The 23,812-nt window shown below is 38.5% G+C and overlaps 1 protein-coding gene across 1 annotated transcript in view; it reads right to left on the bottom strand.

The window, feature by feature from the left end:
* The window catches only part of brinp1 (bone morphogenetic protein/retinoic acid inducible neural-specific 1), a 103,944-nt gene that overhangs the window by 67,471 nt on the left and 12,661 nt on the right, over positions 1-23,812 (bottom strand). The window contains exon 2 of the mRNA XM_005720439.1: positions 9,324-9,591. Within this exon, the coding sequence (XP_005720496.1) occupies positions 9,324-9,541 (218 nt within the window). The 5' untranslated portion in view covers positions 9,542-9,591. The remainder of the gene's footprint in view (positions 1-9,323; positions 9,592-23,812) is intronic.

The following is a 23,812-nucleotide window of genomic DNA, read 5'->3' as shown; positions in this document are numbered from 1 at the left end:
CTCTAACACTTATATACATTTTCTTTATCACACACTTTTAGCACCTTCCTGTCTCCCTGCCTAATGGCAATCCAGACCCCTCAATGTCTCTGTCCTCTTTCTTCAGTCTGTTTCATCCTTCCTGACTTCCCGTCTGCCTCCCTCCATCACTTCCTTTGGCTACAGCATGCTGAATTAAACATTTCTGCAGCCTCTCTCAGCAAATCTGCCGACTACATCAAATCCTCCTTTGCTCACTCTACCCAATTACAGATGGCTCATCCAAACTAATTCGAAACCTGAGTCGGACAAATGTAACACCTTTATATCTTTTTAAAAAACAAATGAGGTACATATCAGCACATTTAAATATTCACTCTTGATGTATGAGTTAAGTTTTTCTTTTAAAATGTACAGATGTTAAGATATTGCAATTGAAAAAAAAAACACGTAGGGGTGGGAGTGTGGTCCGAGATTGAGAGCTTTCTGTTTGATGAACTGTCTAATTTTAGAAACGGAGGAAAATGAGTTTGGACATGCAAATTAGAATAGCAGATTATTCATTTTAGTGCTGATCAAGTGGTCGTCTAAAAACTGATTACATTTAGGAATAATTAACACCATGAAGGAAATTTCCTTTGAGAAGTATTCTTGGTAAATTTAATTAAATAAAAGCCTATCGTGGTTGTAAACCCTAAATCAAACTAGCCAAACTGGGGAACATAAACTTGAAAAAAAGAAGAAAAAAGACAAACAAAAACAAGCTATGATGGTGATCATGGCTCAGTGCAAATTCTTTTTAGTTGTTATGTTTGGTATGGTGAAATACATGATATTTAATGATAACACAGTTGAGCTCCAAACTACTCATATCATTAAATGTGTATCCTTATGTTATTAGCTAGGATTAGTAAACCATTAGTGACCTGACATTAGACCTCGTATAATTCAATAACATTTTTTCACTCAGCAGTCAGCTCTCTGAGATTCCTCAAACTATTTATCTGCTTTTGTAGAAAGAGTTTCGTACAGTATGATGGACAAATGCTTTAGTGGGAAATTTTGTCATATTTCTGTACGACCTTGTAGTCAAAGTGTTGTTGCAGACTCACTGTGGAGATGTGTGTTTGTCTAATTGCCACAGTAACATGAGAGTGCTGCAGCTGCGTAACAAAAACAAAGCATGGAAAATAATAATGCCATTTGGAGTGCACAGCACGTAATATTGTCTCGGAACAGTCAAAATATGTGTAATGAGTCGCCAAAAGGGAAATGAGACTCGGTGAGGAAATCACACATGTAGCTATGACACTTTGGCGCAAGTAGTTCTCCAAACCAAATTTCCAACTTGGAAAGCATGAGGATCTCTGGGAAATTATTGCCATTGAGCTCCTGCTGCCACAGGTAAGGAAAAGAGAAGAATTGCTACGTCTACCAGATGCTGGTGGTTTGTCCAGATGTCCAGATTTACAAGCAGCTTTTACTGCTGGATTATTTTAACAGTCAAGAATCTCATGAATTAAGGAACAAAGGAAAAACACTTGCAATAAGAGGCAAATACTTTCATGTTTTCACATGAACCCAAGCACACAACTTTGGACAATGTCGAAAAAATCAGGTCAGGACACTGTTTGAAGTTGCCCTTTTCACATGTAGCTCACAACAGGAGATAATGTGCTTCAGAGGCATTCTCACTACTGGTTTAGGTGCCCACCAACAAGCTGTAAATTCTTTAGACACTCACTCAATAGGGTATTGCGCAGACTTTGTAGGCAGCCGAAAGCAAGTTTGATTAAGATTCAATCTGACTGAGCAGGACATTTCTTAAATAGAGCTTTGACCGATGATGATGAGACAGATGCAGGGCTGGAAGGGACGAAAGTACAGTGAAAGTGGGTTTTATAGTGTTTTTTTCAAAAGGCTTTACTAAGTCAGTATAGAGACAGAGTACAACAGAGGAGTGCAACAAAGAAAATCTAAATTTCCTTTGTGAAATAAGTTATAATACTTGTGTTCAACATTTTTGAATCAAAGTCCAAAGATTGAACTTCTTTTGTTATGAGATTTTAATTTAATTTAGCATAATATTTTCGCAGGTCATTGCAGGATTTTGATCGGATCCTTGGATACATTTTGAGGGTTGCTGAGCTCTGACTTAGTGACAAGAGAAGCTCTATCAGACCTCTCTATTCATCCTGCACAGCTTTTCAGAGTACAATCTATGAAAGCCATGCATTTTAATAAATATTTTTTATTCTAAATAACAACTCTCATCCTGCTTCTTTGATTACAGTGCAATGCTGATTTGAGGCCTTTAAAATGCATTAATGGCTACCAGATTTGCATTTATATTGGATTTTTTTTCCCAAACACGCAAGAACCTGAGATTGAGCTCTGCGAACAAAGACCAGACAGAGAACACGCATCATCTGAAACACATTCGACCCTATAATAGAGTACAAGCAGGAGCACGAGTGATGCTAGTGTGAGCAAAACAGGCCATCGAATTTCACCACTAACACCTTATTCAGCTGAGCTCTGATATAAAAAACTGTATGCAGCCAGCAGTTAAAGTGGCTTTTTTGACCAAAATACAATAAAGGAAATATATATGACAAAGAGTAAGATTCTGTTTAAAGACTGCAATCAGCAGGGAGAGAGTGGCGACAATTACTCATACAAAGAACACTCCAATAATTTCTTTAAGACACATAAGTCTAGAGGGAGCGGATAATTGGTGCCTTCCGGTGTGTGTGTCTCTCCCCTTGAAGCGGCAATGACCTTTTCAGAGCACTAGACGCAGGGCTGGAACCTTCTAATTCCGTGTTTATCCTTCAAATTAGGCACACTGCCCATGTTATTAAAGATGGGGGAGATTTGTTTGTTGCTGATCAGGTTGGCATTGTCCACACCACGTGCCTCCGGGGTAATCTCTCTTGATAAGTGAACCCGAAAGGAATGGATGCTTTGTCTCTCTGCAAATCTGATTCAACCACTTTCCACCACTAAATTGTTGAGGCAGAGAAAGTCCCCGGGGAAATTTACAAAGCGATTCAGTCCTCATTGGTTGTTAGAGCAGAGCACGCCTGGGCAATCATGTGCCAAGCAGGACCAAGGCTATGTATGATTTCATTCCAAACAAACACTACATCAGTCGATGTCACTCCACCTTCCTGGTTGAAGATGCGCTAATCACTGAAATTATCTGAAGGTCGAGGTTGGAATGATTTAAAGCTCTTGACCTTTGGCAACAATTTCGTGCATTCCTCTTAGATACTTTGGGGTTTGTTTTTTTTTTGCAAAATGTATATGCTGTGCCTAGAAGTATTTCTCATTTTTGTACACTAATAGACATCACAAGATCATTTAAATGTCAGACGGAAATAAAAAAGATCTATCAAAGTTTGAATTGTTTACAGATGCCTCGTGTAGGTATGGATAGTTGATTGTTTTAATGAGAAACACATCATTTTTTCATACTTTAGGTTTAATTGACTTGTCATGATGAAGGGGATATCTAGAACTCATGGCTGAATTTGATGCCACTAATGGTTTGTTAAGTGTGAAAAACAACAGGAACCACCTGGGCCCACCAATAGTCCCAGAAGCACCTGACGTACATACACACACTCTGTTTTAATAAATCACTGCAGCATCACAGACAGGACTCGACGGCTGTACAGTGTCTGCGGAAAGCAGCTTCTGAAGTTTTGCCTCTGAGATTCATGTCTCTGTGCAACATCCTGCTCTGTCAAGTTACACATTATGCAAATGCATTGTTTACCGTTCATGTGACAATATCAAGGAGTGAAAGTCAGTGGGGACCAAGGGCTGTGGCAAGTTACCAAGTGAGACGAAGGAAAGCAAGACAAGCAAGTCTGTGAAAGAACTGCCAAAGAATGAGGCAAATGATTCTCTTACTCTGTTTGCAGTCTTTCTATAATTCCGACTTAGCAGACTGTAGAGGGATGATAGGAAATCAAAGCACATCATTCTGAGAAAGATAGATTTAAGCCATCCGATTTTTGTACTTTTGCTTCTTTGTGTGAGCACTGAGGAGGCTGGCGATGTAAAGCAACAGAATGTATGTTGCATGTTATGGATTATGTTGCAACTAATGAATGTCAAACTCTATGATTTGGGCATAAATAAGTAAGTGGTGCAAAATTAATATTTAATTGAACTGAACTGATTTGAACTGGGCTGAATCAAAGTGAACTGCAGTGCAATGAGTTTAATTTAATCGAGTGAATAACACATTTTTGTGGGCCTAATTGCTCAGTCCAACTAGCATAAAAATAGAATATTAACATTCGTGAGAGTTTGAAAAATTAGTGGTTGTTTACAGAATTGCTGGAATTGCTGAGGTCCTGGGACAGATTGGCAACTAGTCCACGCTGTACCCTCGCCACGAGGTTAAGTGTGCAACACCCTTAATTTCTGGGTGATTGCTTTTGATCGCAAGGTGATTGCCCAAGTCACCTTTGTCTGAGGCATCTTGTCTCCAAACGGCTGCAGTCTAACTGAGGGTAAATGCAGAAAATAATGACCATCTAATTCATAAACACAGACAGATCTATCAGACAATCGATGAGTCCAGCTCATCTGTGACATAAGTCTTTGCAATAGGGGACTCGACCTGGCTGCCAACTAGTTGTATACCGGTTATATTCCTATTTAAAGCAAGCTTGCCAAGCACCTATGTCCTCTTGCAGTTAAATATTTTTGCAGTTAAACAAGAAGTTGAAGAAATTGAGCTGATATTTCTCTAATTATGAATAAGATTTGACTAAATATAACGGGGAAAATGATTCATTATTCCCCTACTGAATTTGTTAGTTTGCCCACTTACAAAGACATGAACAGTCTCCAATTTTTATGGCACTTTCACTTTACTAGTGAGAGGCAAAATATTAACCACAAATCCAGAAAAAGCACATTACATAAAAATTATAAATTGATTTGCACGTTATTTAGTGAAATAAGTATTTGGTCTTTAAGAAAACCTAGCTTAGTACTTTTTGGAGAAACCCTTGCTGGCAAGCAAAGCAGTAAGCCATTTCTTATAGTTTGTCACCAGGTTTGCACATATCTCAGGAGGGATTTTGGCCCATTCCTCTTTTTGATACTCTCAAAACTCTCCCTTTAGCTTTTTGGCTGCCCCTTGTCAACTTCAAGCTTTCACACCCTCCTTTTGTGTTCTGGCTGAGAGAAATAGGTTTGTCATCCAGGATTTTATGGTAGATGGCCCCATCCATTGGCCTCTCAATGCAATAAAGTTGTCCTATACCCTTATAAGAAAAACAGCATAAGGTTTCCACATTCGTGCTTGACTGTGAAGGATAGTATTCTTTGGGTCAAATTAAGCATGTCTCTTCCTCCCAACATGGCGGTTCAAGTTCAAGCAAAAGAGCTCAGTTTTGGTTTCATCTGACTGCACCATTTTATCCCAGCCCTTTTCTGAATCATTTAGATGTTCACTGGCAAGCATAAGACAGGCCTGTACATGTGCCTTCTTGAGCAGAGGGACCTTGTGGACTTTGCAAGATTTCAACTAATTATGGTGTTATGTAGTTCTGGGATAATCCAACACCTTTCTCACATTCTCATGATCATCCTCACCCCATGAAGCAAGACCTTGAATGGAGCTCCAGAATGAAGGTGACTGACGGTCATTTTATTTCTAATTCTCAACAAGCTTTTTGCTGTCTTTGAGCACATTACAGCCATGTGCAGGTCTACGGTCTTGTCTCCGACATCCTTTGACTGCTCTTTGGTGGTGGAGAGGTTGTAATGTAAGAAACTGAATCTGTTGACAGGTTTTCTTTTATGGACATAATGAGTTATGAATCAAGATGATGAGTATCTGTATTTGACTGATTCTTTGTGATCTGTTTATCACACGGGCACACGGCCAATCTGTTGGAGCCAGAAATCTGTCTGGTTTGAAGGGGATCAAATACTTACTTCACTCAATGACATGCCAATCTATTCATAATGTTTATGGAGCGTTTTCTCTGGGTTTTTGGTTGATGTTCTGTCTGTCTCAATTGAAATGAAACTACAATAAAAAATAGAAACTGTTCACTTTTTGTAAATGAGCATGCTTACAAATTTATCAGGGGATTAAAAAATCATTGGAGGTTTTTATTTTACCAGTTTTATAAATTATTTCGATTATCATAAAGTTAAAAATTTGTATTTCAATTTACTAATAAAAATGGCTCGCAACATCACACAATAATTTCACTATTGCAGGAGAACAGTATGGAAAACCTAAAAGATTATGTTTGCGACACAGGTGGTATTAGTTACATTAAAATGAAAAAAAGTGCTCACTGTGAAATAGACTGAACCAGCCATTGTCTACATTTAAAAAATAATCACAGAGTTACTGTAAAAGTACAGCAGTCAAAGTTTATCACACCATTCACATCTGCCTCTACTTTACCTGACCTGCATCGCTGTCATCCACTGTCCACACTGCTCAATCCACACCCCTCCTCAGCCAGGCTCATCAGGCTGAAACCCATCCGATTCGGCTGCTCTGCTCTGGATTTCACTCTTTATTTCCTAGGATTAGTACTCCACACTCTGGACTCTCTGCTCAGTTCAGCTACAGTTCCCCTGCTGCTCTGCACAGCCGGTAACTTGCCAGGTTCTCTATGTGTACCGTCACGCGCTCCCCCACTCTGACCCAGCTCAACATCCCATCGGTGACCTGTTTTGCCCTGCAGTAATTATTCTTCTTTTCTCTAGATATACACTTCGCACAGTCTTGTAAGTTTATGAGTAAGCAATATATGTTGCTAAGCAGTTTGGCATGCCACAATTGCTGTTTTAAATTAATTTCTGTGGGGTCAAAATAACGTCCTTGAAGGTTCTAGGTACAGTGGGGCAAAAAAGTATTTAGTCTGCCACTGATTGTGTAAGTTCCCCCACTTAAAATGATGACAGAGGTCAGTAATTTGCACCAGAGGTACACTTCAACTGTGAGAGACAGAATGTGAAAAAAAAATCCATGAATTCACATGGTAGGATTTGTAAAGAATTTATTCGTAAATTAGGGTGGAAAATAAGTATTTGGTCACCTCAAACAAGGAAAATCTCTGGCTCTCCCAGACCTGTAACGTCTTCTGTAAGAAGCTTTTCTGTCCCCCACTCGTTACCTGTATGAATGGCACCTGTTTGAACTCATCATCTGTATAAAAGACACCTGTCCACAGCCTCAAACAGTCAGACTCCAAACTCCGCCATGGCCAAGACCAAAGAGCTTTCGAAGGACACCAGGAAAAGTATTGTAGAGCTGCACCAGACTGGGAAGAGTGAATCTACAATAGGCAAGCAGCTTGGTGTGAAAAAATCAACTGTGGGAGCAATCATCAGAAAATGGAAGACATACAAGACCACTGATAATCTCCCTCGATCTGGGGCTCCACGCAAGATCTCATCCCGTGGGGTCAAAATGATCATGAGAACGGTGAGCAAAGATCCCAGAACCACACGGGGGGACCTGGTGAATGACCTGCAGAGAGCTGGGACCAAAGTAACAAAGGTCACCATCAGTAACACACTACAACGGCAGGGAATCAAATCCCGCAGTGCCAGACGTGTTCCGCTGCTGAAGCCAGTGCATGTCCAGGCCCGTCTGAAGTTTGCCAGAGAGCACATGGATGATACAGCAGAGGATTGGGAGAATGTCATGTGGTCAGATGAAACCAAAGTAGAACTTTTTGGTATAAACTCAACTCATCGTGTTTGGAGGAAGCAGAATACTGAGTTGCATCCCAAGAACACCATACCTACTGTGAAGCATGGGGGTGGAAACATCATGCTATGGGGCTGTTTTTCTGCCAAGGGGACAGGACGACTGATCCGTGTTAAGGACAGAATGAATGGGGCCATGTATCGTGAGATTTTGAGCCAAAACCTCCTTCCATCAGTGAGAACTTTGAAGATGAAACGAGGCTGGGTCTTCCAACATGACAATGATCCAAAACACACCGCCCGGGCAACAAAGGAGTAGCTCCGTAAGAAGCATTTGAAAGTCCTGGAGTGGCCTAGCCAGTATTGAGTTATATTTTTGTTATTGACCAAATACTTATTTTCCACCCTGATTTACGAATAAATTCTTTACAAATCCTACCATGTGGATTCATGGATTTTTTTTTCACATTCTGTCTCTCACAGTTGAAGTGTACCTCTGGTGCAAATTACTGACCTCTGTCATCATTTTAGGTGGGGGAACTTGCACAATCGGTGGCTGACTAAATACTTTTTTGCCCTACTGTATATAACTGAATCACTACAGGTGAAGTAATATTGAAATATATTAGCTTTAATTTGTATCTTTTTTTTCTTCTTTTATTATTATTTTTATTTTTATATTATTTTGTATATGTGGCTGCATTTTTTCTTTTTCTCCCACAGACCCCAAAAATTGACTTAATGATAAATAAACTAATTTTAGGAATAGTTGTGCAGTATGTTGATGGACTAATTTTAAAATATCAATTCCAACCCAGTTGGTATTCCTATATATGTAGATGACAACAAATTTACAATTTCTAATGATTTATCACAATTAATCACCATGTGATTCAATTCAATTCAATTCAACAGTAACCTCATTACCCTTTATTTCTTAACGCAAAGACCTAAATATATTATAGAAAAAAACCAACATTCAGATGACCCCCTGTCAGCAAAAACTTGGTGATGATGGGAAGGAAAAACTCCCTTTTAACAGGAAGAAGCTTCTGCTAGGATCTTGCTCAGGGACGGCCAATCATATACTGCATTCGGTTTGCGGTGAAAGGAGGATGACAGGACAAACAGACTGGATGTAAATGCCAAGTTTTGCCTTTGTTATTGTAGGGTCTTTGCTTTACAATAAAAAGCCCCTTGAGACAACTGTTGCTGTGATTCAGTGGTATGTAAATAAAATAAAAATAAATTACATTGAAAATTAAAATAAAAATTCACCAGAAACTGATAGCTGACTCACTCCATTCTCTTGACTTTTTTGGTGTCTTAGCACGAAAGTCATTTTAAGAATACTGCTTCAACATTAAAAACCTACTCTGTTGTCTACAGTGTATTGGTCTACAGTAGCAAGCTAAAGCAAGGAGTCTTATCCGCACTTCATTAATATAATAAAACAATTTCACGGGGATGAGACTGGCTGCATCTAAATATAAAAAAGTACACTTAATGGGTTAAAGATGTACAGAGTTCAGCTTTTTGCAACTAAAATCTCAAAATCTGAAAATAGCAAAGCCGTAAAAAGACATTCCCCTAAAAAGCATGAGTGGCATCAGTAAACAGGCTGAAAGTGAACTCACCTATAAATTTTATATCTAGTCGTAAATCCTTGGCGGAATCTTTCCACAAAGGACAGATAACTCCGAGAGTGGTGGAAAGGTCCGCGGTCAGAGATGAGCCAGTCATATTGCTTGGTGACATGTTGTTCAGTGGCCAACGGATCCTGGCGGGAAGACTGAACTGTTATATGGTCCCATATAAACAGGAAGCAGATGACCTCAATAAACCTCCAGTTCATGCTTTTTTTTAAGCCGCTCTCTGTTCATTCTCGCTCCATTATGTGGAGACCTGATGGGAGAGAAGAGCAGAGGGAAGGGGGGGGAAGGAGATGCAGAGAAAGAGAGTTGTTACATGACAAAGTCTATTTTAGCGGTACAAGAAGATGTCATAGAGTTAGGTTAATTGTCTTGTACCGAACAAATAAGACAGTGCCCTTGTCATTGTCACTTCACTGTGACATGGTGTATATTTATTTTCTGCTCTTTCTTAGCTTTGCGCCCCCTCCATGTCTGGATTTTTTTTTCTTTGTTCTTAGGAAAACATGCACATTCTGTCTCTTTATACATAGACTGTTTTTTGTTTTTGTTTTTTATTAACACTTTCTCCAGTTTTGTAATAGCTATCATTATAATTTTTGACAGGGTTAAAGGCAACTTTATGACTTGTTATGACACTCATCCACTAACATGCAAGATCAACATCTCCCTTTGACCAATGGTGGCAGTTATTACCAGAAGAAACTTTCAGTTAGACCACTGCTTTTGTCATCACACAAATCTTATTATTACATATAATGTTGTTCTGTAAATATGTCACAAACAATACACAATAAAAGCAAAAGAATCAATAGGAAAAGTTCATCTAAAAGCACCAGCCAGAAACCTGCCTCTCATTGGGAAGCATATACATAACATGTGCATGCTATAGCATTACTAACCCAGTTTAATACTTAAATACTGTTAAATTAAAAGTGGAAAAAAAAATTTGGACATTAAAAATTATTCATTTTCTCTTTGTACTCCTTGTGCTTTTGAATGAAAATATCTATTTGACACTGAAATTATGCCTTGCGGTTTCCGATAAGAAAAAAAAAAGATTTTCATCAGTAATTGCATTTAAGAACTCTGGCCCCTGGCCGTGGAGCAACAGTGTGCTATTAAGTGCTACTCTATGCAAAAATTTCCCCTCCCTTCATGGTTTATTACACAATAACACATCATAAAAGAGCAGGGAAAATTTAATGGGCCTAATCTTTTCCAGTTAAATACATGATGAACTGCTTGATTGCCAAAGTTAAACTAATCATAGTATACGGATGGGGAAGGTTTTTTTCTTTTTTTTAATTATTATTATTATATTTCTTTTTCTTCTGTCATGTCATGGCTCAAATTAGCACATCAGTTAAATTAATTCTATATTTTTTATTATTTAAACAATGTTTCATCTCCTTGCAAAAATACTTGGAAGAATCAGAGATCATTTGAATATCAACTTATATAACTAGCAATAATCACACTGCCATATTTGAAGTATAAGCTGATTGTAATGAAATTTCAACTTTCCTCCAATAACACTTTATTCCCGCTTTAATAGCAGTCATGTTTTATGTTAATTACGTTAGACTAATTTGAGCTTGGCTGTCAGAATGAAACAATATAATGAGACAGAGAGAGGAAATACTGACCAGGGATTAATACTTTTGTGATTGTGCTAAAATGAGCAGTGAGCATTTTTGTAATGCCATGTCAAAAGAAAATGTGAGATTTTTTTTTTTAATATATAAATTAAATTTTTAAAACGGTTTATAGGAGTGCTGTCTGCATACAGCAGTCTACTTTATAATTAATAACAATTCTTTAATGAGTTATGAGTTATATTGTTATCTGAGAACTACATGCACATCCAGTACAACAGGCCAATAAATAATGGAAATGACAAATCAAAGTTTCTCCATTTTTAATTGCTAATGTAGAGACAAATGCTGTTTGCATGATGCATTTTCATGAAAGTTTGTGCGTAGCTCTTTGTGTACATTACTATGGTTGGAGAGTGCATTGCTTCCTTCACAAATGTGTTTGCTTTTGAGTTATTCATATACATAAAATCAGTGGATATTTCTCCTATAAAGTAGCTGGTATAGTGGTTTTCAGATAAAGGCTGACCTGCTGTGACGGCTCTGTGCATAACGCTCATGGACGTTTTAAAGTTTTAATTTATTACTAATTAATTAATTAGAATTAATTATATATTCTGGTCATGAATGAATCAAAATGCGACTAAATTGAAAATTGGTAGAAAGTAATATTACTATTATGTAGTTAATAGGAATATTCCATACTGTATATCATGTCTATTTTCTGTATACTGTATATACATATAACATTTCATACATGTGTATGTATATGTTACATACACCAAACACAGCAAGCATAATTTGTTGGGGATTTATGAAGAATCACAGGATCACTGTACAGTAAAAATATACATCTTCTTCATGTACAGAATTCACCTTACACGTCCTTATGTGCCTATTTATTATATTAATGACTAACTGGTCGTCTTTCTCACTATTACTTACTGACTTACTGCAACACTTGATTTAGTTACTTTGTGCTCTTAGCAGTTGCACTACCATAAAAACCATGTCTACAGCTGACCCAGTACTCTGTCATTTCCACCACCTGGAGCATTAGTCTGAAACCTCTTAGTGAGCGCATTTACATTCATATGGCCACCTGACAGAGTAAATCCTCAGTCAGGTTTATTCATACGTAGATGGCTGTCTCTCTTGTACTGCCAAAAAAATGATCTCACGACAGATTTTTTTCCTGCTGGCTTTGTGAGTTTCCCATCTGAACATTTTCACACTCTGTACCAAAATGTACCTGATAAAACTGAGTCTCGACCGAGCACGAGTAAGTGGTTATACTAAATGCTGAGTAACTATGTATAGTCGGTCAATTTATATTAAATTTTTTACGATGCTTTTTATTAGTAGTACTGTGTTAAAATAATAGTTTACGCATTGACTGTGTGAAGCCTTTAAAATGTGAGGGCCGCACCTTCATGAATCAGTGCTCATTGGTGAAAAGCAATGTCCACATGGGGCAAGGTGATGGACTTGTGGTATTTGAGGGGCTGAGGCATGTGGTGCAGTGAACCAGCTGCACAGCTGGAAATGTGATGGGATTAGGAATCAGATACACTCTTTTTTGAAGGTTTAAAAGTCTTTCAGTTTATATATGAAAGCTACAGAGAGCATTTGCCACATTTCTCCCATGAACACGCTTATGCTCACGTGCATGAAATGCTGATTCACAAGGAGCAAATCAAAGTAAATAAGCCACTAAGGACGGTGATGTTAAATTAGCTTGGGAGAAGATAACATACTTGGTTAATCACTATTACCCAGGTCCTAAGAGAACTGTTCAGTGTAGGAAACCGATGAATGTCATCACAAGGAGAGCCAAATAATTTGGAAGAGAACCACAGGGAGGGTTTAACAACTAGATGGGGTGTCAACCATCCAGTACCTCATTGACAGAGAGATACTGGATGCATTTGCATGCACTAAATTCTGTGAGGGAATATGAGGATTTTGAGAACAAATATCAGAGATAGCCTTAAGGCAAGAAAATACAAATGGCACGTTGTCATACATCACAGAGGTCTGGCTCTAATAACTTACTTTTAGGATTATGTTAGACTGTATTTAAACATTACCCACAAGAGAAAATAAAACATCATGGCCTCACTGATGATTTTTTTCAAACATCTCATAACGATTCTCCACATTTTGATGTAGATAGATAGTAGAGGTGGGAATCACCATACATCCCACGATACGATATTATCACAATACTTAACGCACGATACGATATTATTGCAATTTTTTAAAATATTTTGCGATATTCAGATTCTGTACATAAAGGTAAACTTTATCAATATTCATTTTATCTAATAACAAAGTCTCACACTCAGTCTTTCTCTCATTTCAGTCAGTTTTATTGTTGAAAACTGAACGGTTTGTATTACAGTCTAGTCCAACTTACTATCTGGTACAATTATAGCTATTCTGAACCATGAAATTTGTGAAAACTATGCAGCCCCTTCAGCAACTGAAGAATTTGAAAGTAAATTAAAACAAAATATAATTTTACATTAAATAAAAAAGTTTTAAACTTAATTAAAATAAAACATGTCTTAAATGAAAATAAGTAAACTGTCATGTTCATTGCTGCCATAAAAAAAAGTTAAACACATTTGGACAGTGTCAAGATTCTTGCTCAGAAAAAGGATCAACATGCTCTGAAGTCAGAGCATGTTCCAGTCCACAAAAACTTTTTTTGTAACAAAATATCGATTTCTGCTGTCCCTGTATCGATACATTATTAGCAAACAAAATATCACGATACTACACAGTATCGATTTTCCCCCACCCCTAATAGATAGATAGATAGATAGATAGATAGATAGATAGATAGATAGATACTAGTTTCAGCCTTCTGAATTGGTTTATTGATCTGGTATCTCTACAGCTGGTACCATGGCAGACAAAAACAATGCAGACAGAACTATAGATTGTTAGTAGATTTCCAGCATCCTCGTGAAAACACCAAAAAACTGAGTACATAGTATGCATCTGCACAACCATGGTGTTGCTCCTTCAATCCTGTTGATTGTTCAAATCGAATCCCAACCACTAGTAGCTCTGAATTATTCCAGCCTCCTCACCTGTGCTTTTCATGGGCTTGGTCACAATTCTTTTCCCCCTAAAATCAGCCATCATTTCCTCTTTCTTGTTATATTTAGGAGCAGACAATCATACTGTCTGAGTCAGCACTTTAAAATTGTTAAAGAACTTCAGCAGATTGGGGAGTTATAATAGAAATCTGAGATGTACAAAGAAATAGAACCGAGGACTGAGCAGTCCCAGTGGCACTCCTGTGTTACTAACCACCACGTCAAGCTGGCACTTCCCCTGCCACACAATCTGAGACCTGTCCAACAGACAGTCAGCAATCTACAAGATAGTAGATTCACTGACCCCTATCTTGCGTAACCTCTGACTCAGTGGAAATAAAGGCACTGAAAGAAAAAAAAGGTGCCATCGTTATCACTGATGTTAGAGTCACCATGTTGCTGCATGTGACAGGCAAACCGGAGATGGTCTTTAGCATGTGGTCCAAGGTACGACAATTTTAGTCTCTTTGATACTTAAATTACATTTGACTTTAGGGCAACTTGATGCAGGATACCAGATATCTATGCAGCACAGAAGTTTAGGACACTGGGACTGATAGAATAAGGGCCTGTAGCCACGTGCCTGAGGAGGTGTTAATACAGAACCTGAGCTGGGTCTTCTTGCACTACTGCATGGGAAGACCCAGTTCAGGGTCCTGTGCCCTTGTAAAACAGACTCAGCTCACTGATTCAGTCCAGATTGCATTGCTGATGCTCATACTCACAAAAAGAAAGCCATATGAAAGCCGTTAAATGGCAGAGGTCACCCCAACTGTCCCATGTCACTTTGATTATATATGTATGTATTTCTTTGTTAAGAATCTGAGCCTCACATGCTCAATACACATGCAACTCTATTCCTGTACCAAGGGTCACAATTTGCAGGGCTGGCCAAGTCAATCAATTTTAATCCATGAATGGGAGCAAATTACATTTGTTCTCATGTCAAGAGTGCTTGTAACTGATGAGAAGATGTGTGTACCAGCAATGCACAACAACACACTATCCTTGATAATGCATTTATGCAAAGGTAGAGCATGAGATCAAAACAAATGGCAATCTAAAATCATACTCACATTTGCTTGGTCATCTGCGCAAATAGGGTTTGTTTTCACTTTCTGTTATATATATATATATATATATATATATATATATATATATATATATCATTTGAGGTATTTATTTTTGGGGTGGATTAACAGAACTGAGAGGGGAAGAGACAGCGAGTGGATCACGTTTACCCTTGAATAGCAGGGTAAAAAGGGGAGGATGTCTGCTTCAGGAAATCACAAGACAGGACAAGGGAGGCTTGTTTTCTCCATCCTCTTTTTAAACAGCCTTATTCATACTGCAACTCCTCCTCCATTCTGCTTCTTTCAAGGGGATTCAATCCCCATTCTGGTCCCGTCACTAGCTTTGCCAATCAATTCCTCTCTCCCTAGTGTGGGGCCCTAAGTGTCTCTCTTTATTCTATAAAGTTCATAAGAATGGGGAGGCTTGTTCTGCTTATTTGTATTCTAAATCCCAGGGAGGCAAGAGATCAGGATAGAAAGAAGCCTACTGCAGGGAGACAGGTAGACTCACTGGAATTAGAACAGATAGTGTATTCTGTATTTTTACACTGTCCATTGTTCATATGTGACATCTTGTCACCAGTATGTAATATTTATTTTCTACATTTTCAGTCAGAGGAATTGTATGGATATTAGCAGATGGGATTCTCTCTGAACTCTTATCAGCACAGCTGCCTCAGAGTGAATTTATTCCCAGTGATACAGGTATAATGCGCGTAGTGAAGCAAAACCTTTGACGCGAGGTTATGGATGGCTGGCAGCCTATGAATTTTTATACTCCTCTGGGTTATTTTACCATAGTTCATATTAATATGACCTCAATGGGACCAAAGGGTATGCAGGATTCATGCTGGGGAATGACAGAATGAGGAGTGAGAGAGCAGAGTTGCATCTATATGCCAAACCACTGTCGTCTGAATTTGGAGAATTATTATTGCAGAGCTCACAGTCATGTCTGGAAAGGCGTGGTAATGGTCTGCCACTTGCAATTGCTGGGAAGCAACAGAGGAATGGGAGGAGCAGCCGTGGCTAACTTCATTTGTACTGGATTCTTCCCCTCACCCAATCTCTCGCCTTGGTCCTTCCGTTTCTTTAAAAAGGACTGCAGTGGCACCCTGACCTTCAGAAAACATGGCTGAGCAAGCAACACTCTGTTTGATAATTAAATTCTCTGGTTGGTCAGCAACCAATCAGCTCAGCTCGGGGATCAATGGCTGATTTTAAAGAGCAAACTAATTCACTAATGGTCAGAGTTATTCCAATTTACCTGGCTGCTGAATTATTGTGTCCACATCTATTCTGGGAGGGGAAGGATCAATGCAAACAGGGGAGAGGAGTAGCAGAGGAGAGCATCCGTCATGTGATGTAGTGCACAGAGCGTGCATCGAGGTTGATTTGATGACTGCCCAGCTGAACAGAAGCTATGCGGGGGCAGTTTATGAGATGTTTCTAAACAGGGAATGTCTCTGTCATAAAGCAAGCTAATTAATAAGGTTTCAGTTTAAGTGTGAGCGCGAAGACCACGGATGGTCTTAGACACTGGGGTGTGTGATTGGGGTGTCAAAGAAATTAAGCAAGCTGGCAAACCACAGGGCATAGAAATTTAGCATGAAATAAAAATGGAATTCATTTACATCCTGGGGGATTTCTGAGCAATGGAAATAAAAATATTGTGACAGTTGAATCATTTTTTTTCGCTCTGGGTTTTTTTTTTTCTTCACTCATATTAATACCTTACCTTTCTATTAACATTGCGAATGGGAGTGCTAACATGATTATCAACAGAGTATGTCTCTTAAATAGCACTTTTAGACAAAAAGGAGCATAGCATTACTGATTTACTTCCATGTTCATCTCATTCCAGGAAAACGTGTTTTAAGCTGATAGGGAAAAACAGCAGGATTCTACCTCTTTAGCCAGAATCACAGTCGTTCACCAAAGAAAATTAGATGGTACAACATGCGAGCCATTTGTCACCACATCCACCACTGATGTTGCTGGCTACTGTGGCTGCATTACAGATGAAGATTGATCATTTGTCAACTTGCAAATTGGCTTTCAAGTGCTTTCTCTAATTACTCTGTGGTTTTATTGATGAGAAACCACTAACTGCTTTCCTTCGATTTACCTCGCTGGGCACAGTCGTTGTTTTGAATATGTCGTCTCTCACCTTCCAATAAGCCTTTAAAGGGGAAAATAAAAAAGGGCGCAATCCTCCAAGCGTAACAGAATTTGTATGCTACTTCTTGTTCAAAAGTTCGACTGAAGGGATATGAGAATGAAGGCAAAAATGCCAGAATTAATTTCAGTCCCCGAGCTGGTCATACTCAAAATGCACCCAGAGGAGCCCCTGACATGAATCAGAGCCTGAACAGGAGTTGCTGGGAGGATGTAAATGACACTGTTCGCACTGCAGACCTTCCGTGCTCATGCATGTAAATGTCAAGTGATGTTATCCACTGTATGGTTTCCAGTGACTAGCCCTAAAAGGTCTAGACCAAAGCAATGGACGAGCAGGGAGGAAAAAAATCTCTTAGAAGGCTGTTTATCTGAGATCAGCTCATATAAGCTGCTCTAAGATAAGAGTGATGTAAATCTACCTAACCTGCTATCGTGCTTTACTGTTTTTTCACGTATGCACACATTTGTTTTACTCAAAAATCTGAAACAATTTAATTTATGCATTTATTTGAAGAGAATGACCGTAAAGTCTCACCGAATTAAACAGCTGATCCTCCTTCGTTGTTTCTCCGTCCTGTGACTGATTTGTCATAATTGCCAGTGACTGTAACATTGTTTTTTTCCAAATCACACTATGAGGGTAGGGTGCGAAGAAGTGTTGTTGCGAGGCAACTGTGAGATTGCAATTGGATCGCAGAACTGCATTTTATTTTAGAAAGACATATGTGAGGAAGTATCATCTTATCAAGGTGAGAGCATGATTTCCTCATCCCATTTCAATATGTGTGCTACAGGACTCTGGCAGGAAAAGTAATGTTTTCTATATACTTTATCACTGTGGTCCTTATCAGCTCTAGCAAAAGATTAAGCTCAGACAGAATGATGTGTTTCACTCTTAGTCCCGCCACCCCACCTTAACCTCCTAAAACTGTCTTTTTCTACTTACAGATGTCCATACATCAAGTTTGCAACAAAAAAAAAAGAAAGAGAAGAAAATGATTTGGCAGCATAGTTCTAAGAGTTAATGCTGTTTCACCTTTTCACATCAACATTCCTCTTTTATACTTTTTTTTTATGGGGAGCTTCTTCTGAGAGAAATACATAACAGCTGCTGTCCTCTCAAGAGAATGGACCACTGGCATTATGTGGAGAGAGGTTTACTCCAGCTGCAGTGGGTTATTTTTGTTTGCTCTTGCAATCCCCATTTGCTCCCTGCACTCTGATGCAATGCCATCTCTGAATTTATTGACCTCATTTTCTTTCCATTTTGATGTCGACTTCCTAATTCAGTATTTGACGAATTGTAAATCACGAGACTTTGGCAAGAGTTCCCTCTCTGACCGGCAGCCTTGCTCTTCAGCAGCAGAAGGAATGGGACATTTAGGCGACGGTCACCGGTCCTATTGTTTCTAATTCAAATCCATATATTTGTGTCAGGGAAGGGGGAAAAAGGAGGAGGAGGCACAGACTGTGTTCCATAAATCAGCAAAATCTGCGGAGACGTAGAGCAGATGGTGAAATTTTATTTTTTAAAAAAAAGTTATCCCATCTCAATTCATTGCAGATTAAGCACTGCAAAGCTAAACTGTTCCATATTATGCATGGCTTGGGTCAGTACAATTATCAAAATTCTAAAGATATTTTTGCTCGGTGCCAAGCTCGTTCTCCCACACAGTTAGAACGAGCCTACCCACTGCTGAGTGAACTGTATTAATCTATCAACATACATAATATATGGCTTTTGTTGGATTCTAGCCTCCAGATGAACTGGACGGATTTACCATTTGACCCAGGGAGTATTTATAGTCACTGTCCTGAAGTAGGGGCGCTTAAGTGAAGAAACGGACTTGAAATATTTGATATAACTGCAGAACATTTCCATTTGCAGATGTGAATATCATGAAGCAATAAACAGAAAGGGAACATCACTGGTATGAATGGGGTTAAAAGGATATACAGCTTCTGTATTTATAACGTTTCAGTTTTGCTCTACTTCAACCTGTGCTGATACTTGTTGTCACATGATGTGTTTGGGGAATTTGCGGGGGGTTACAAAAATGAAAGAAAGAAAGGAGTGCTTTGGGAAATGCTCTATCACATACACACACTCAGTCATGCAGTGTATACAGCAGATCCCCATGCACAAAGGCATCCCGAGCAGACATTTTCAGGACTGATATGACTAAAAGGATAGTGGAATTTTGCTGAGAAAAGCAATTTTCTTTCCGCACCATACTTTGTCTGCTCTTCTTGGGAGGTTATCGTTTGCAAAAATGTGCCCTTGATATGGGTTAGTGCAGCCAACATGTACCTATTCCCCATGTTAAGTTTGAAAATAGAGTGCTCTTGACCTCTTGCCTTTGAAATTCTTCCACTGTCACTATATTCCACTCGTAAGCTGTCCTCTTTTTATGCCGTAGCTCAGAGGCTTTCGCTACAAGGTTAGCGTTTTATTTTTCCCATCCTCCTTTGCTTCTTTAGCCTCCTTCCTTTCCAAGACAGAAGCAAACTTTGTCACAAGCCTTGTAAAATGCATGGCTTTATACACCTATTCAAGTCAGCTGTTGTTATATGCACCTCAATGCATGATTGCCAATAACAGGATTTCCTTTTGCTGCTGAATAATTAACAGGCCTCTTTTGCCAAAATTGCGGTATGAGCCTCAGAAGAACAGGAGTAAATTCCTGAGGTCTTTTTCAAATGTTTACATTAAGAAAAGACAGGAAGTGCTTCTTCACGATTTAATATTTAATGAGTTGGTTTAGATATAGGTAATCCTTTCCCTATAGGGTATAAAGGATTTAACTCTGCTAATAATAATTAAATCAAGGCTACAGAAATTGAAAAGTCAGCCCTCTCTTTAGCGATGGTTGAAATTACAGGTTTTTATATAAATGCCTCAAAAATGTTTTCATAGAGATCAAAATCTAACAATACACGGATTGACACATAAAATATATTTGCATATATAGATGAAAGGAGAAGGAAGGTCAGCTGACACAAACGAGGCACTGGTAAATGTAGATGATGCTCTCATTCAAGTAATAAAATTATAAAATGTGCACTACTTTTCCACAGATAAGTAGGTTTTACATTCATACAGTAGGTTTTTCTAAAACATTCCAATAACACTATAAAGTTGGAAAGTCAATGGTGTTTTCTGCTAACAACCTTATACCCAGTTAGGGCAGGGAAATATGGCCAAAAATATTTATCACAATATATATTTGAAATTTTGAGGTAACGATATAACCGATGATATAATTGAAGCAAGACAAAATACAACTCCACAACTTTATTAGTACAAAAAAACCCATCAATGTATTTTCACTTAAACAAACAGCTTTTTTATGTGCATTAAAGTTATGTAAAGATTTAACAGTACAAATGCAAATTCCTTGCTGACAGTTTAACCAAAAGGCATTTTCAATGGAAACTGGCCGACATATCCTCAGTATAACCATGTAAAATATCCACAAAACTTAAAAAGAGGTTATACACACACATACGCTAATATTATGTTGAAGCAGAGTACGTATCACTCCGCGAGGCTCCTGACTACGATAGCCATAATGCTCCGACAAGCCATCAAGTGGTGCGGCTTCGTAGCTTAGCAAAGTCCTACTAAAACGTTTTTTGAGCGCCGTGTACCACATAAAATTGGTTCGGTAATAACGACGGCCTGCTAGCATGCTCTACCAAAAAAATGTGCTTTGGTGTGTATCTGATGGACGAAAGCTAAACTAGTTCCACACCACTGAAGTTGCACCATCTTTACAAACCAGTTCTGGTTCATCTGTTTCATTCAACGATTCGCTTTCGCCCTTCTCATTCTCCGTCGCTGCCATGCTTTTTCTGCCATGTGCGTATGTAAACAAAGGCACTGCGCATGCACGCTTTAACCATATTTTATCGCAATATTTAATTTTCTTATCGTTGCCTAACATTATATTACCGGTATTACCGTGAACGGTATGATATGGCCCAGCCCTATACCCAGTCATTTATTTTTACAGTTAAAAAGAAATGTTTTTACATAACTGCATATGTTTCTACATCTATGACGTCAGCTACAGAGAAAACATTTTGCTTTATTGAAAAATGCTTTGCTTTTTTAACAACATGCCTAAGTGAATTCCACAGTAGCAGAAAAATGGCCTGCAATTAAAAACAAGCTTCTTTTTCTTGCAATCTTCTTTTTCGATTGAGCGCTTTTTGTGTTTGTTTTGGCTTTTGCAGGGTGTGTGTGTGTGTGTGTGTGTGTGTGTGTGTGTGTGTGTGTGTGTGTGTGTGTGTGTGTGTGAAGTACGTGGTATAACGGTCTGGTATAACTTATGACTGGAGAAGCAAGCTTGTTTTGGTAAAGTGGAAAAGAGGACATGGTAGTCACTCGGAAGGAATGACCTCACAGTTGAACGTGTTAATCAAGAGAACACTGATTAGTGATTAGCTCCCATGTGGGTAAGAGAGAAGGAGTGAATTTTAGGCTTGCTTGATTGGATGATGAACTAAGAGGAGTTTGCCTCTTGAATTTTAAACTGATAGGATAATGGAGGGAGGTGGAAAAGAACGGATGTCAGCTGAGAGGTGTGGCTTAGAGGGAGTACTAATGAATGAAAGAGTAGCCTAGAGGTGAAAGAATTAAAAATGAAGTAGTCTCCTTTATTAAACTTTTGCTAAGCTCAATTACAGTGATGAAAGACTTCCCTGCTGAACCATCTGAACCAAAGAACGGGGGGAAGCATCAAAGTAAAAGCACATTTTGTGAAATCTCACCTAATCCCAATTATACATTGACAGGTCACAATCCACTTTTCTTTCAAATGTGATGTGTTTTCAAGAGTTACATTCAGATTAGTGTAGTCAGATTCCAGTCCAGGAAAAACTACAACGATTGCACTTTTATTGCTCGCAAGTGTGACTTGAATGTGCCATGTTGCCTCTTCCATGCCCTACATTGTTGTCTTGTTGGTGTGCTGAGAGCACAAAAAGCACCAGAGAGGATACTGCACAGGCAAGCTTCACCTGGACTGGCCTCTCCATCATTAAAATTAACTACATCAGCTCCATCAGCAACACACCACTGAGCTGTTTGGGGATGGTGTGCATTTTTCTGCTTTTTGATCATAAGTAGGTACAAAAAAGTGCTTTTTTTGCCCCCTAAGACTCAACCTTTTTTTGTGGCACGCACACTGTACAGAGTGTATAGTAATTTTGTAGTTGAGTGAGCAGTGATACAAAATAAAAACAGGATCAATGAAACACACACTGGTTCATGACAAAGCATAGACAAACACCTACATGGATCATCTGATGCATGATGAAGTAACACAAATTTGAAGTTCCCATATCAATAATAATTCTGTTGTCTTTGATTACTTTAGGAAAAATTATTGCAATTATTGAAATCACCTCTAAAACTACAGCCACATAGGTTCTGAGGTTAATTTAGGTTCTGGGGCTTTGTGAAAAATGAATAGTGCCTAATTGTGAAAATAAATTGCCAAATAATCAGTGTAGCATTACATACATCACTGATTTGATGGGAATTTATATTAAAATATGTTCATATTTAAAGAGGCTAATGAAAGCATATGAGAGTACTTAAGTATTTATAATGCACAGCACGCACCATCTTTTTGTCAGGATACTGTTTAATATAAACACACACACACACACACACACAAACTCCCCCTGTCTGGCTCTGCTTGTTGGACTTTGTAGTGGTTGTGTGCTAAAATTGCATTTCAGCATAATAAATAGGCCCACAGTGTGGTGATCTGGGATTTGAGGGTTTTTTTATTATTTTAAACACTTACTATTATATATCTGTCTTCTCTGTCTAAAGAAAATGTTAATACTGACCCAAAAAAATCCTGGCATTGATAATTTCATGTTACTCCACAATTAGGAGAGGAGTGTTAATGGAGTGAGGTGCCAGATTGGCACAGCATCGGCAGCACTGCACTCAATTGAGGAGACAAATTATTCATAGTAAGAGACTCAATCAATGTGTATTTCCAATGTCTCTGATTTTTTTTTCTAGAAGGCAGTAAGTGTATCGCCCTCTGAAGTGTTTCAGAAATAATCAAATTGGGTATGGTTTGATGTATTGTTTCCTGCATATGGATCGACATACCAGAGCAATTATCCTGGAACATTTTTTTAAAAATGAGCTGTACAGTCTGGCTTCTTGGGTCTGAATGTGAAAATGGTGTTTGTTTTACTGAAGCGTTCAGTCTACCAGGTGTAGACTTGAACTCAGATCAAAAGAGGTATTAAAATACAGCGTTTAGTCTTGTCTGGATCGCCATCACCTGATTATGTTATCTGATACACAATCATCCCAAAGCAAAGTTAAATTACTTCCAACATTGTCTAGACTGTGTTTGACTCAGTGTAAAGCAAGCCCAGAGGTGACAGCACAAAGACCTGCTCTACTTAACTACTATAGTTCACATTTTTCACATCCTTTCCCAACCTCTCTCTTACACACACAAATATATATATAT

The sequence above is a fragment of the Pundamilia nyererei genome, unplaced genomic scaffold (assembly GCF_000239375.1).
Source record: "Pundamilia nyererei isolate P.nyererei 1_Seehausen unplaced genomic scaffold, PunNye1.0 scaffold00002, whole genome shotgun sequence".
Lineage (NCBI taxonomy): Eukaryota > Metazoa > Chordata > Actinopteri > Cichliformes > Cichlidae > Pundamilia > Pundamilia nyererei.
Note: the sequence above shows the minus strand (reverse complement) of the source record. Positions and strands in the feature narration are given on the sequence as shown.